The following is a 12,677-nucleotide window of genomic DNA, read 5'->3' on the forward strand; positions in this document are numbered from 1 at the left end:
ATATAAATTGTCCAATCACAGTGATTTAAAAAAATTTTAAGATAAAAACTTTAAAATAATAAGTCACAATGGAAAAACGCTAAAACCAAACTGTCTTATGTAAACAATTTAAGTAGAGAGTTAGAAATCAAAAATAAGGAAAACCAAATCAGTGGTTAAACCAAAAGCTGACTACAGAGTGTGTTTGCTGACATTGTGTCCCCTGACGGAGTGCTGTTTTTGTTAACATATATATTTTTAAAATTTCCTTTTGCTTATTTTTGGTTTCTAAATTTTTATTTTTACTTTTTTAGCCCTTCATATGGCTATTTTTTTGAGTAGTGTTACATTAAAATATTATTTTAAAGACTATTTTTTTGGTTTGAAATTTTTTTAAAGTTTTTCCTAATGTAAAGAAGTGGCCATAATCTTCTGTGCTTATAAATGACTGAATTTATAAATTTTTTGTTAATAACCACAAATTGACTTGATGAGAAATGAACAAACATTTAATACATAAAAGAAAATGGCTTCCCTGTACTGGCTTCTCTTCTTGACCCCACAAAACCTTTGCTGTTTTCCACATTTACATAAACAAAGTCTTTTATTTTTCTGAAGTCAAGAGCAGATGGTCGTACAAATTGAAGGTTGGAAAATAGCATTTAAAAAGATCAATGATGTTGTTGGGGAGCATACGTCCCATTACCCAGTTTACCTCAGTAGTGATTTTTTTCACTATTTTGCAACAAATTTTGACCCCTCATATTTCTTTTTCTGCATAATTTATTGCTAAAAATGTGTAATATAGTAATGTGAAACAGATTTTTAAAAAAAAATTATTTTTACAAATTTTTTTATTTAAGTTTCCGATTAGTCGCAGCCCCTTCAAAGTACGGTTTACTTGTAATGCCTGAAAATGATAATTTTCTTTTAGTCAAACCCAAGTAACTTTAATCAATTCTTTTTTTATTTATTTTTCATGTTGAAAAAAAGAATAATTTAATTGAGCCTTACTAAAAAGTACCCCCAAAAGTATGTTTTTCCTCCTTTGTAAGAAATGTTATCCTTATAAAAGTGGCAAAGTCAGAAGAATGATCTAAATACTCAATTTAAATAAAAAATAAACTTCAAGAGATCAAGTTTCTCTTTTTAAGCTTTAACTGTAAAAATTTTAATATTTTTATTAGTGTATAAATTATTATCAGAATAGAAGCTTTTTGTTTTATATAATTTAATATTAAATGATATTTTAAATTTATTACTTAGATTAAAACAAAACAACATGCAAGAAAATTAAATATTAACACTTATTTATTTTAACAGAATTAGTATTATATAAATTTATAACTCGGGCACAACGATCACATAAACTTGATGATGAAATGGATTTATACAGGCGACATCTTGGACATTTTCCCATCTTATTCTCTGCAAAGGTTAATGAATAGTCTCCATCTGAAAGTAATAAATTAGTAACTTAAAATAATGTAATACAATAACCAAAATTAACAGGGGTCATTAACTATTTCAAAAACATAAAATTAATTTTTTATCAACCTTGAATTTATGTACTGTAACTCAACTCTTATATTCTGAAGTTTAAAATTAATCAAAATTTTACATTTGGTTAATTACTAGATAAGTTATAGGTTAACTACTTGATAGGTTATAATGAAATTTGGTACAAATAAAATAACAATTAAGAGGTTATAATATGCATAATTAATGGTGTGTATCACTAATCAGAGTCCGGGGCTATAATGCAGTGCTCACAGAATCATAAAAAAAAGGGAATATTATGGGGTAAAATTAGAAAATTTTGCTACTGGCCATTTTCTAAAACATGTAGCTACTTTTTCAAAAATTTTAAATGATTAAAAAAACTTGATAAAATAGTGCATTTCTTTTTTAAACATTTTCAAAATATAGTAAATGTTTTAAGGTTCATTCCTAAAATAAAGAAAAATTTCAATAAACAAGGGTGAAATAAAGTCATTTTCAGATTATTATAAAATGTTCTTCATAATTCCATATTTATTTTTAAAAAAAAATAATAACATGCACATGGCATGCATTTCATTTTTGATGAAAAAAGTAGCAACCGGCAGACAATTTTTTAAATGACTTGTTATATTTGATATAACACCCTATAGGGGGTGGTGACCAATAATATAGTCAAAGTGAAATGTAATAATATACAAACTTTCTCCCAGTTCTTTAATATTTCCTTTCAGGCTACTGGATTCTTTGACATCCTTAGGAGATTTGTTAATAAAAACTTCCGAGACTTGATACAATTCAGTTAGACCTGATGCATTTTCCATATTCATATTTACTTTCTATAAAATAATTGTAAATCTTAATTAATTATAAAAGAAGTTTGAAAGTGTTATTAATTTCAATGTTTTCTTTTGAGCAAGCATTTTGAGCATTCTAAAGAAATTTTTTCATTACAATAAATTTAACTGTTTGATTTATTATATATTATTCAAAACCTTGCAGTCACAAAGAATTTTTAAAAAGAAAGAAAAAAAAAAGAAAGAACAATTAATATTGTGATTTAACTAGTTTCAAATTGTAGTTTAAACTTTACTGAATTTTATATTAGAATTTTAGTGATTTAATAAATCTTTCCTCTACTGCAATTTCAATGGCAAATTAGTCTAGTAATTATGTAGAATTGAAGTGTTTTTATTCAAAGTAAGGTCTGACTTTAAACTTTTAAATTTTATGTCTTATGTAAAAAAAAAAAATAAAAAAAAAGGTTAAAAACTAATACAAATAGTTTTTTAATTGCAAAAAATATACATTGCACAACTGATGTATAGTAACCATATGTTATATTTATTTATCTGTAAGAAACTTGATGAAATTGAATAATCTGAAAATGACTAATGCAATTTAATAAAGTACTAATTTAAATTTAATAAAGTACCAGGAAATTAAAAGTTTTTCACATCAATTCTATTCAAATATAACTATTTTCCTAACATTTATATTAGTTTTATATAGAATTTTCTAAGTAAATAACTAATTTGAATATTCATATTTGATTATCAAAATTAGTATGCCTCCAAAAAAAAAAGAATCTCTCAAAAATTTCCCTTTATCAGAATTCCAGAAAAAAGAATTTTTTCTTNACATATTATAATTGTGATTTAACTAGTTTCAAATTGTAGTTTAAACTTTACTGAATTTTATATTAGAATTTTAGTGATTTAATAAATCTTTCCTCTACTGCAATTTCAATTTGATAGAATTTAAATGGCAAATTAGTCAAGTAGTTATGTAGAATTGAAGTGTTTTTATTCAGGTCTGACTTAAAATTTTTAAATTTTATATCATTAAAGTAAAAAAAAAAAAAAACTCAATGTTAAAAACTATTATGAATAGTTTTTTAATTGCAAAAATATACATTGCACAACTGATTTATAGTAATCATATGTTATATTGCATTTTATCTGTAAGAAACTCGATGAAATTGAATAATCTGAAAATGACTGATGCAATTTAATAAAGTACTAATTTAAATTTAATAAAGTACCAGGAAATTAAAAGTTTTTCACATCAATTCTATTCAAATATAACTATTTTCCTAACATTTATATTAGTTTTATATAGAATTTTCTAAGTAAATAACTAATTTGAATATTCATATTTGATTATCAAAATTAGTATGCCTCCAAAAAAAAAAGAATCTCTCAAAAATTTCCCTTTATCAGAATTCCAGAAAAAAGAATTTTTTCTTTTAAAAAAATGATTTTATTAGCATTTTCTTAGAATTAATTCCAATTAAAAATGCAAAAGTTTCTCTTATACCACAACATCTGAATAATACACTGTTTCTTAGACCTTATTACAACCTATCAGCTTGCAGGAAGACGTTGGAAATATTTGAGAAACACTGAATAAAAATCAATGAACTGAATAGAAAAAAAACAATAAATTAAAAGGAATAATAAATTTTACCTCCAAGTGATCTGAAAGCACTGGACTACAGTTGATAACGAGTTGTTGATTCAAAGTTTTGATTTCAGATTTTAAGATAGTTTCTCTAATTTCAATGGCTGTTTTAAAAAATGCAGGAAATATGGTATTCTGTACCAGTGTATCCAAGCATGGAAATCGACAAAGAAAGACATTTTGTTTCGCTAAAAAGAAAGCAAAAGGTACCTTATAATAATAAAAAAACTTAAATCATAATATTTATAATAATTTTATAAACTAGAACTTAAAATTTTACATGAAACACATTTAAAACCATACAAAAATAATTACATTTGTGAGCAAGTAAGGCATGGGCACACTTTCCTTAAAAAGAAACATTTTAAAACCTAATTATTCCTCAATATTTACAGAGAGGTATTTAAAATTTTCTGAAATTTCCGCTAGATAACAGCATATTAATTACAAAAACAATCTTATTACCACCATGAAAATCCTGTTGTTACCAAAAACACATGGCTTCAAGGTCTTCATATACATGAGATAATAATTTATTATACTTATAATTCATGGCTCAACTATAAGTCAAGGAAACCTATACAAAACGCATTACAAATAATATAGCATGCCCATATTTAGACAGAACCTATACTCTTCACATAATATACAATCTCGTATAAATTTACTCAATGAAAGAATGAATGCCATTCTAATATTATTCATCTATAATAAATAATAAGGTAAGGTATGACAATTCAGCTTTAATAATTAAATCCTCCATTCCTAATTGTTTTAAATAACATATATGCATAAAGTCACCTTAACAATTTGTATGTATACAGCACTGACAGTTTTATCTGATCGCATCAGTACATCGAGTAAACACAGAATTAAGTTTTTCACTGCATTATTCAGTAGAATTCATTAAAGTAAATTTATCATTATTAATATTAAATTAGAAATCTTAATAAAAGTTAGCATAACAATTTTAATTTAATGCTAATAAGCTTAGAACTCTGCAAATTAAAGTCGGTTTCTCTCTTTCACAAAATTGTGAACTTTTAGTTTTTGTTGGTCGTAAAAACCTTCTCCCTGATAGTGGAACCTCCTGCATTCTATCTTATTTCAAATTCCATTTCCATAAAAGAAGTCATTAAAATGAATGTGAAAAAAATGTAGTATTGTTATTCGACAACATCTAAGAGCTGACAATTCAAGAAACAGATGTAAAACATTGCCTTGGTTATTTCGGACGCCTCCAACTTATATGCTTTGCACTTTTAGAAAATTATGATAAGCAACCAAATAGTACTGATTTCAATGTCCGGTTCTCTTGCATCTGAAAATGATAACCTATGGAATTTTAATGTTTTCACAATTAAATGTCATCCATGAAAGCTAGTTTGTCCCAATGCTTGAGCTAGGTGTTCCCTTTTCTTCTGGATTGGATTTAAAATCACAAAGCTTTAGAGTTCCCCTTGGCTTCAGGCTAACTGTGCGGGTTCGTTCCATCAAAAAATCCTCCATGAATCCGTATTTCGCCCAATACTTGATTCAGGAGTTCCCTTGTCTTCTAGATTAGGTTCAAAATTACAAGGATACAAAGTTGAACATTAGTAGATGTAAAATTGGGTTGGCTGTTTAAAAAACAAATAATTTGAGACACAAATACACTAATAATAAAAATTCAAGATAAAAAGTATAAAATTCCAAGTTGTGACCGCACTGAGCAGCTAATGTCCCAACTGGAAGAATACTTGAATAAAAATATTTTACGATGAAATAAAATAAGTTATCGCCTCATAAGAAAACTAAAAGGATCAAAGCAGCAGTAGAAAAACAAAAACCATTCATACCAAATAACATACTAAATATCACCTTGTATATAACACAATTTGAGATATAATTATAATAATAATGAAAATTGAATAGAAAAAGTATAAATTTCCAGCACCCAGCTGATAATGTCACAACTGGAAGAATATTTTAAGAAAAATATTTTAAAAGGAAATAAAGGTGATAGTTAGTATGCAATTTCATATTTTTTTTTCTCATGCTGTGTTGATCTTTTAGTTATCTTATGAAGAAATAGCTAGTTTTTTTTCCTTCAAATATACAGTATACTCTCAAAGTTGAAGGGATGCAAATTTTTTTCCTTCAAGTTTTCGAGATAAAAAGTTCAGAATTAAATATGTTCTGAAAAGAAGAAAAATACATTCTAAAATATTGCTCTAGAAAGTAGAGTCATGAAAGATAAGAATAACTGCTAATAAATATGTATGTATAGAAAGTTGATTATAAGTCCAAATACAACACTGATAATTTTATTTTTAAAAGTAAAACAAAAATATAAAAGAATTGGTTTACAACAAACTTACATTGTGATTTTTTCGAAAAAAAAAAACTGCTTTTCTATTTCTAAAAACTTTGACATAACAAGGTTTTGAGTAGATTAACATTATTCAAATATATAGATTTCAAATTAGCATTAGGTGGATATGTAATGCCAAGGGAAGAGAATATTTTTTTGACATAAAAAGGTTTTCAAGATATTGAGAGTATACCTTATATATATTTACATAATACCTTAATCAATAATAATCTACATTGATTTAACTTTGGAAAATGTGAGTTACAAATGCATATTTTACCAAGCTGCTTATCAGGATGATGAAGAAGAACTTCTGAAGATAAATGAGGACAAATGGGTGCTAATGAACGTATGAGGCTGTTTAAGACCATGCTTAAAACCACTTGACAATGCTGTCTTTCTAACGAAGTAGCAGCATCACAATAGAGTCTGCAATTGAAACAGGGCATTCAATCCAACTCATTAACAAGTACTACATTCTGAGCTAATATAAGAAAGACTGAAGAATAAATAGGGTGTCCACTAAAGTAGCTATGCGATACACTAACAGTGCCGCCTGAAGAAAAACTAACTGTATTTGTATCTTGAAAACAGAACAAGATAGGGGATCAGAAAAAAGTGAACTGCATTGTTCTAGATCAGTGGTCGCCGTTCTTATGATGCTCTAAGCTACCATGTGGTTTCTAAATTCTGTGAGCTACCAACCAAAAGAATGTCATAGTTTAGAAAATTGCGAACTGAAACAAATGCACGCTTCATGCATTCTTTTTTTTTTAGCATGACAGCCCACAAGGTAACTAGTCATATTACATTTTTAGTTCACGTTTTTACCCTTCTACTATACATCTCAAACTGTTTTGGAGAAAAGAATGTTAATTTTACAGTTCTCCACCAGATGGCACTGTAAGTGGCTTCATCTTATAGAGCACATTTTTTTCTGATTGTCTTTTTACAAGCAAAAACGTATATTGGTATTTTTTAAATAAAAAAACAGTCACAGTTACTGAAAAAATCTGTTAGATGATCGAAATTATATTTATACTAAAAGAAAAAAAAAAGATTGAAAATTTTTTAATGATCTAAATAAGTATAAATTTGAAAAATTATTGTTTGGAAGTGAGCCATGTTTGAAAGATTTTTCCTTCAACACAGAAAAGGGCACCAGTGTTTTATGCTGCATTTCATAACTGTAAATTATTAAAATGCTAAATACAATATTTTTCATTTATTTTCACCTAAATTAATACAAAATAATGAGAAAAAAAATGTGAAAAATATAAAAATTTTGCATCAAAGGGTTAGCTGTTCTTGGACACTATTTTTATATCTGTAGCTGTAGTTTTTCAGAAGTAAAAAGAGTGGATAGAAAATATAAAAACCAATAACAAGTGTTTTTATATTAATTCTTTGTCTAAAATCTTTTCCTTAATTCATTTTAAACAAAAAGCTTTCTCCTATTTATAAAATTATTTCCTGTTAAAAAATAGCTATTAGAAATTCTTTGCCTTTAGAAGAAGTTTGGCCCAGCTCCTTCTCAATTCACTTAGCTTATGATGTTTGTTTTTTATAATATTAACTCATGAAAAAAAGTTTTTTTTTAATAGTTAAAGTGAAGTTGATGTAAAATGAAGGCATGTCAATTCAATAGCTTATAATAATTAAAAATCTTACCGGTCTTTTATCAAAGCACAGTAAAAAGAAGATACGTCATTGGACACAAAATTTAATATTTCTTTGGCAACATTTTTGTACTGTAAATTACTGTAGTAGTCACTAATCTGCAACAAATATGTTATTATATAATATAATCAGAATCACTAGGTATTACATGAGAAAAATAATGTAAACTATCATTTCATAAAATCTCATCAGAATCAATATAACACAAATCAGATAATTGTGGCTTTGCTGCAAAATATGGTAACATATTATGTAGCAGCAATGCCTTAAATTGTTTCTATTGGACATACACAGCTGCGTGAACCCACGCAGAAAGAGACTTACAATAAAGACTATTCTCAATAGTAGATCACTTTGTCCATACACAAATAGAATAATTTAAATAAAATGAATTGTTTGATTTTCTCAAAAATAAAAATAAACTCTCTAAACTTATGCAGTGGAGGACACAGTAGAAAATAATCACATGATATCTATTGTTATAAGGTGTGTGCAGTAATATTATCAAGCTGATTATGCTAATCAAGGGTTGCCACTCTACAGGGAGAATAGGAAAAAACAGGGAAAAGGAAAATGCAGGGAATTTTGTTTCTTATTTTCGTCTCTTAAAAAAATGGTGACCACTGAAAGTGCAATCTATGGGATATTTAAGGATGATTTTTCATCTATACTAAACTATTTAATTTACTATAGCATTATTTAAGTCTGTTCAGCTGTTCCTTTTTTTCTCTCTAACTATTTCCAACAATTAAAACTAATAAATATAGTTAGCCCAATATAGTTCACACAAGAGCACAGTATTTGTTGTGTTTCCTCGTAATATATTGTGTTTAATACATACAGGGAAAACACAGGGAATTTTTTTTCCAGATTTGAGTGGCAATCCTTTATTCCACCAGGCTTATATTATGATTACATTAACGAATTCAATGTTGCCTTCTCTAAGAGAAAATGTTCTTCCGAAAAATATGCGAATGTTTTTGAGCACCACCTATTCTTCTTCCCAGACAATGACCACACCAAGCCTGTTTGTAACGCTTTCGTCACTGGATTACGGGTAGAAAAATGTCTGGTTGTGTTGCATTTAAATTAGATCATGTGACCAGACCAATTCCTTTCCCAATTTTGTACAAGTGAATTGCTACTATATGATAGGGCATAGCTGCCAACTCTACTGGATCTTGCCAGTTTCTCCTGGTTTAATAAAAATTCTGGTTTTCGTACATTTTATAAAATTCCCTAAAATTCAGTATGTTTTCTAAAAAAAAATCCCTATTGAAATAGAATTTTTGCTCAGATTATTTCTAGTTTGAATATTTAAATAAGTATTATTAATACATAATGAAGCTAGCCTCATTTATAGAAATCAGTTTAAAGCTTTTTTTGTTCCAAAATTTTCTGTCTATTTTTATTTAGAATTCCTTTTTTAAATTAATTAAAAATATTTTAACTATCTTTGATGTATTAAATGCCTATTACTATTCAAAATTATGAGTAAACATTATGCATAACATTTGAAGTTCATATAATGTTAATCATAACTGTATAATATTGCAGTTTTCCTATTTTGATAATTTTAAAAATCCCTAAAATTCCCATGTATAAAATATTTAGTACATTTTGCAACAATTATCATGAAGTTTATTTTATTTTGTAAAATTTACTGGATTTTTTCCTATCCATGTTGGCAGCTATGGATAAAGTGTCATCATTGGCTGATTTCAAAATAATTTATATAATTAAAATAATTCATTTATTTTAATTAGATATGCAGTAAACTAATAATGTTAAATATAAAAATTAGTTAATTATAAACTAATAACTGTATTTCAAAACATTTTCTTACAGTGTAAATAACAAATATTGAGTGGTTGGTACTGAAAATGTAAAGTAAAAAAGTAAAAACATGTTTATTAAAGCTTTTCAACCTCAACATTATTCTTTTTTGGCAGTCGCTATTTTAATAGCCAGCAGACCTGTATGAAAAAATTAAGAGCCAGAAAAAATACTACAAGAACTTCTTAATAATAAAAAATAAAAAAAAAAATTAAGACATATAAGATAAGTGCACATTATCTCTTTTACAAACTTCACTGATTAATCTTGTAAACTTACTTAGTAATTTTACAATACTTAAATTTAGATTTATAATAAAGCAACAAATTACTGAAAAGGANGATCCTTTTAGTCCTCTTATGAAGAAATAACTTATTTTATTTCATCTTAAAATATTTTTCTTCAAATATACAGTATACTCTTGACCCTTCAAAATTGAAGGGACACAAAAATTTTTTTGCAAGTTTTTGAGATTACAAGTTCAGAACTAAATATGTTCTGAAAAGTAGAAAAAAAATATTCTAAAATATTGCTCTAAAAAGTAGAGTCATGAAACATAAGAATAACTACTAATAAATATATATGTATAGATAGTTGACTATAAGTTTAAATACAACAATATAATTATTTTTACAACAATGTAATTCCTATAATAATAATTTTATTATTAAAAGTAAGACAAAAATAATTATGCATCAAATAGTAAAGAATTGGTTTAGAACAAACTTACATTGTGATTTTTCCGAAAAAATTGCTTTTTGATTTCGATATAACAAGGTTTTGAGAAGAAACTCTTCGGGATAGGAATTAAAATTAACATTAGGTGGATATGTAATGCCAAGGGAAAAATAATATTTTTTCGACATAAAAAAGTTTTCAAGATATCAAGAGTATACTGTATGTATATAAACATAATTATTAATCAATAATAATCTGTATTGATTGAACTTTGGAAAATGAGAGTTACAAATGCATATTTTACCAAGCTGCTTATCAGGATGATGAAGAAGAACTTCTGAAGATAAATGAGGACAAATGGGTGCTAATGAACGAATGAGGCTGTTTAAGACCATGCTTAAAACCACTTGACAATGCTGTCTTTCTAACGAAGTAGCACCATCACAATAGAGTCTGCAATTGAAACAGGGCATTCAATCCAACTCATTAACAAGTACTACATTCTGAGCTAATATAAGAAAGATTGAAGAATAAATAGGGTGTCCACTAAAGTAGCTATGCGATACAATAACAGCATCACCTGAAGAAAATCTAATTGTATTTGTATCTTGAAAACGGTACAAGATAGGGAAACGAAAAAAGTGAACTGGATTGTTGTAGATCAGTGGTCGCCAAACTTATGATGCTTCTTAGCTACCGTGTGGTTTCCAAATTCTGTGAGCTACCAACCAAAAGTACTAACAATTTTTAAAAAAAAAATTCTTAGAACTGGTTTATTGCTTCAAAACTATTTCTAGTACACATTTAAATATGAAATGAATTTAATGTGATCTACTGAAATGTCTACGCAAGCTACTAGTAGCTTGTGATCTGCAGCTTGGCGATCACTGATGTAGAACATCCTTCATGCAGTGCAAATAGATATTTGTATATAGTATTGCTAAGAAAGGAATGCTTAAAAATACTATTTGTTTGTTTACCATTTCTTACCCCTGGGATCTTATGATAGAAAAAAAACTAGTTTTGATAAAATGTTTTTGAAGTCTGTACTTCTTTTAATTTTAGTATAAATCGAAAATAAAGATATTTTGTGACAACCAGGGTTGGCATTTCGTTTGTAATAAAAACCTATTTCTCCCTGGATACTGGAAGAAAGTGGAAAAAACCGGAAGAAATTGGACAAAATGGGAGAAACTGGATGAAATAAAAGAACTTAAAATCGACCAATACAAATGTTTAACTGTAACTAATAAATAAAGAGTTTAAATTGAAAACAAATAGAATTTAATATAGTACAAAGAAAGTAAAAAATTTATAAATTTGTTTTAAAAAATAATTATTTTAATATTATTTATTTTAAATTTTATACAGAATTTTAAAATCTATTAACTTACCGCCAATTATTCTTAAATAAATAAGTACGCTTATAAGTATTTTGATGAATTTTGTGTTACTGAATAATCTGGATAGAATTATCTAAAAAGTATTGCTAGGCAAAATATTAATTAAAAATTATTACAGTGTTAAAATCTTTTCAATTTGTTAAATTTTTGAAAAATTTTTAAGGCTTGTGTATTAATAGTTATAAATATAAATTTTGTATTTAGTTCATTGCCTTTTTGTATTTAATTAATTTTCTGATATAAATCACAAGCAAGATAATTTAAAGCTATTGAAATGACATGGAAAAATCCCTAGCAATAACATTTACATTTTAAACTGAAAGTTTTTTTAAATAAAGCCTTTAAGTTTGGACATAACTTTTTGCTCAAACATTAAAAAAACCTTAAAATTGTTTATCATTTTATCAAATTTTTTCAAACTTTTATAAAATTAATCATTGATTTGAAAATTCTATAATTTGTAAATAAAATTTTACCATTAAAAATCTTTTAATTTATTCAGTAGATGTAGATTATAATTAAGCTATAATTTTATAATAAGGCACATAAAAATTTATTTTTGATTGATAAATACCTTTAGCGCTCTATCAAAATTTTTTTTCAGTGTACGTACTTAGCAGCATTCGGGTGAAAATTAGTATGCTGTTTCCAATTATAAATAGAATGTATAATACCCTAATAATAATTATAAATAGAATATACATTTAACAATATACAGTAAGATATAATTTGAATATGATATTTTTAATATAACTACAAAACAAAGTTCTAATATATTCCTTTAT

General features: G+C 26.4%; 1 protein-coding gene across 2 annotated transcripts in view; it reads right to left on the minus strand.

Moving 5' to 3' along the window:
• Positions 1-1,272: 1,272 nt before the first annotated feature.
• LOC110281907 (Isoleucyl-tRNA synthetase, mitochondrial) overlaps positions 1,273-12,677 on the minus strand; it is a 43,927-nt gene continuing 32,522 nt past the window's right edge. Inside the window, exons 19-23 of one of the 2 annotated variants that reach the window (XM_071178301.1) lie at positions 7,967-8,073; positions 6,576-6,724; positions 3,949-4,130; positions 2,183-2,318; positions 1,273-1,434 (exon numbers count right to left, since the gene is read on the minus strand). In XM_071178301.1, the coding sequence (XP_071034402.1) occupies positions 1,280-1,434; positions 2,183-2,318; positions 3,949-4,130; positions 6,576-6,724; positions 7,967-8,073 (729 nt within the window). In that variant the 3' untranslated portion in view covers positions 1,273-1,279. Of the gene's footprint in view, positions 1,435-2,182; positions 2,319-3,948; positions 4,131-6,575; positions 6,725-7,966; positions 8,074-10,793; positions 10,943-12,677 lie in introns of both variants that reach the window. The other variant, XM_071178302.1, reaches the window with a different exon arrangement.

The sequence above is a fragment of the Parasteatoda tepidariorum genome, chromosome 3, assembly GCF_043381705.1.
Source record: "Parasteatoda tepidariorum isolate YZ-2023 chromosome 3, CAS_Ptep_4.0, whole genome shotgun sequence".
Classification (NCBI taxonomy): domain Eukaryota; kingdom Metazoa; phylum Arthropoda; class Arachnida; order Araneae; family Theridiidae; genus Parasteatoda; species Parasteatoda tepidariorum.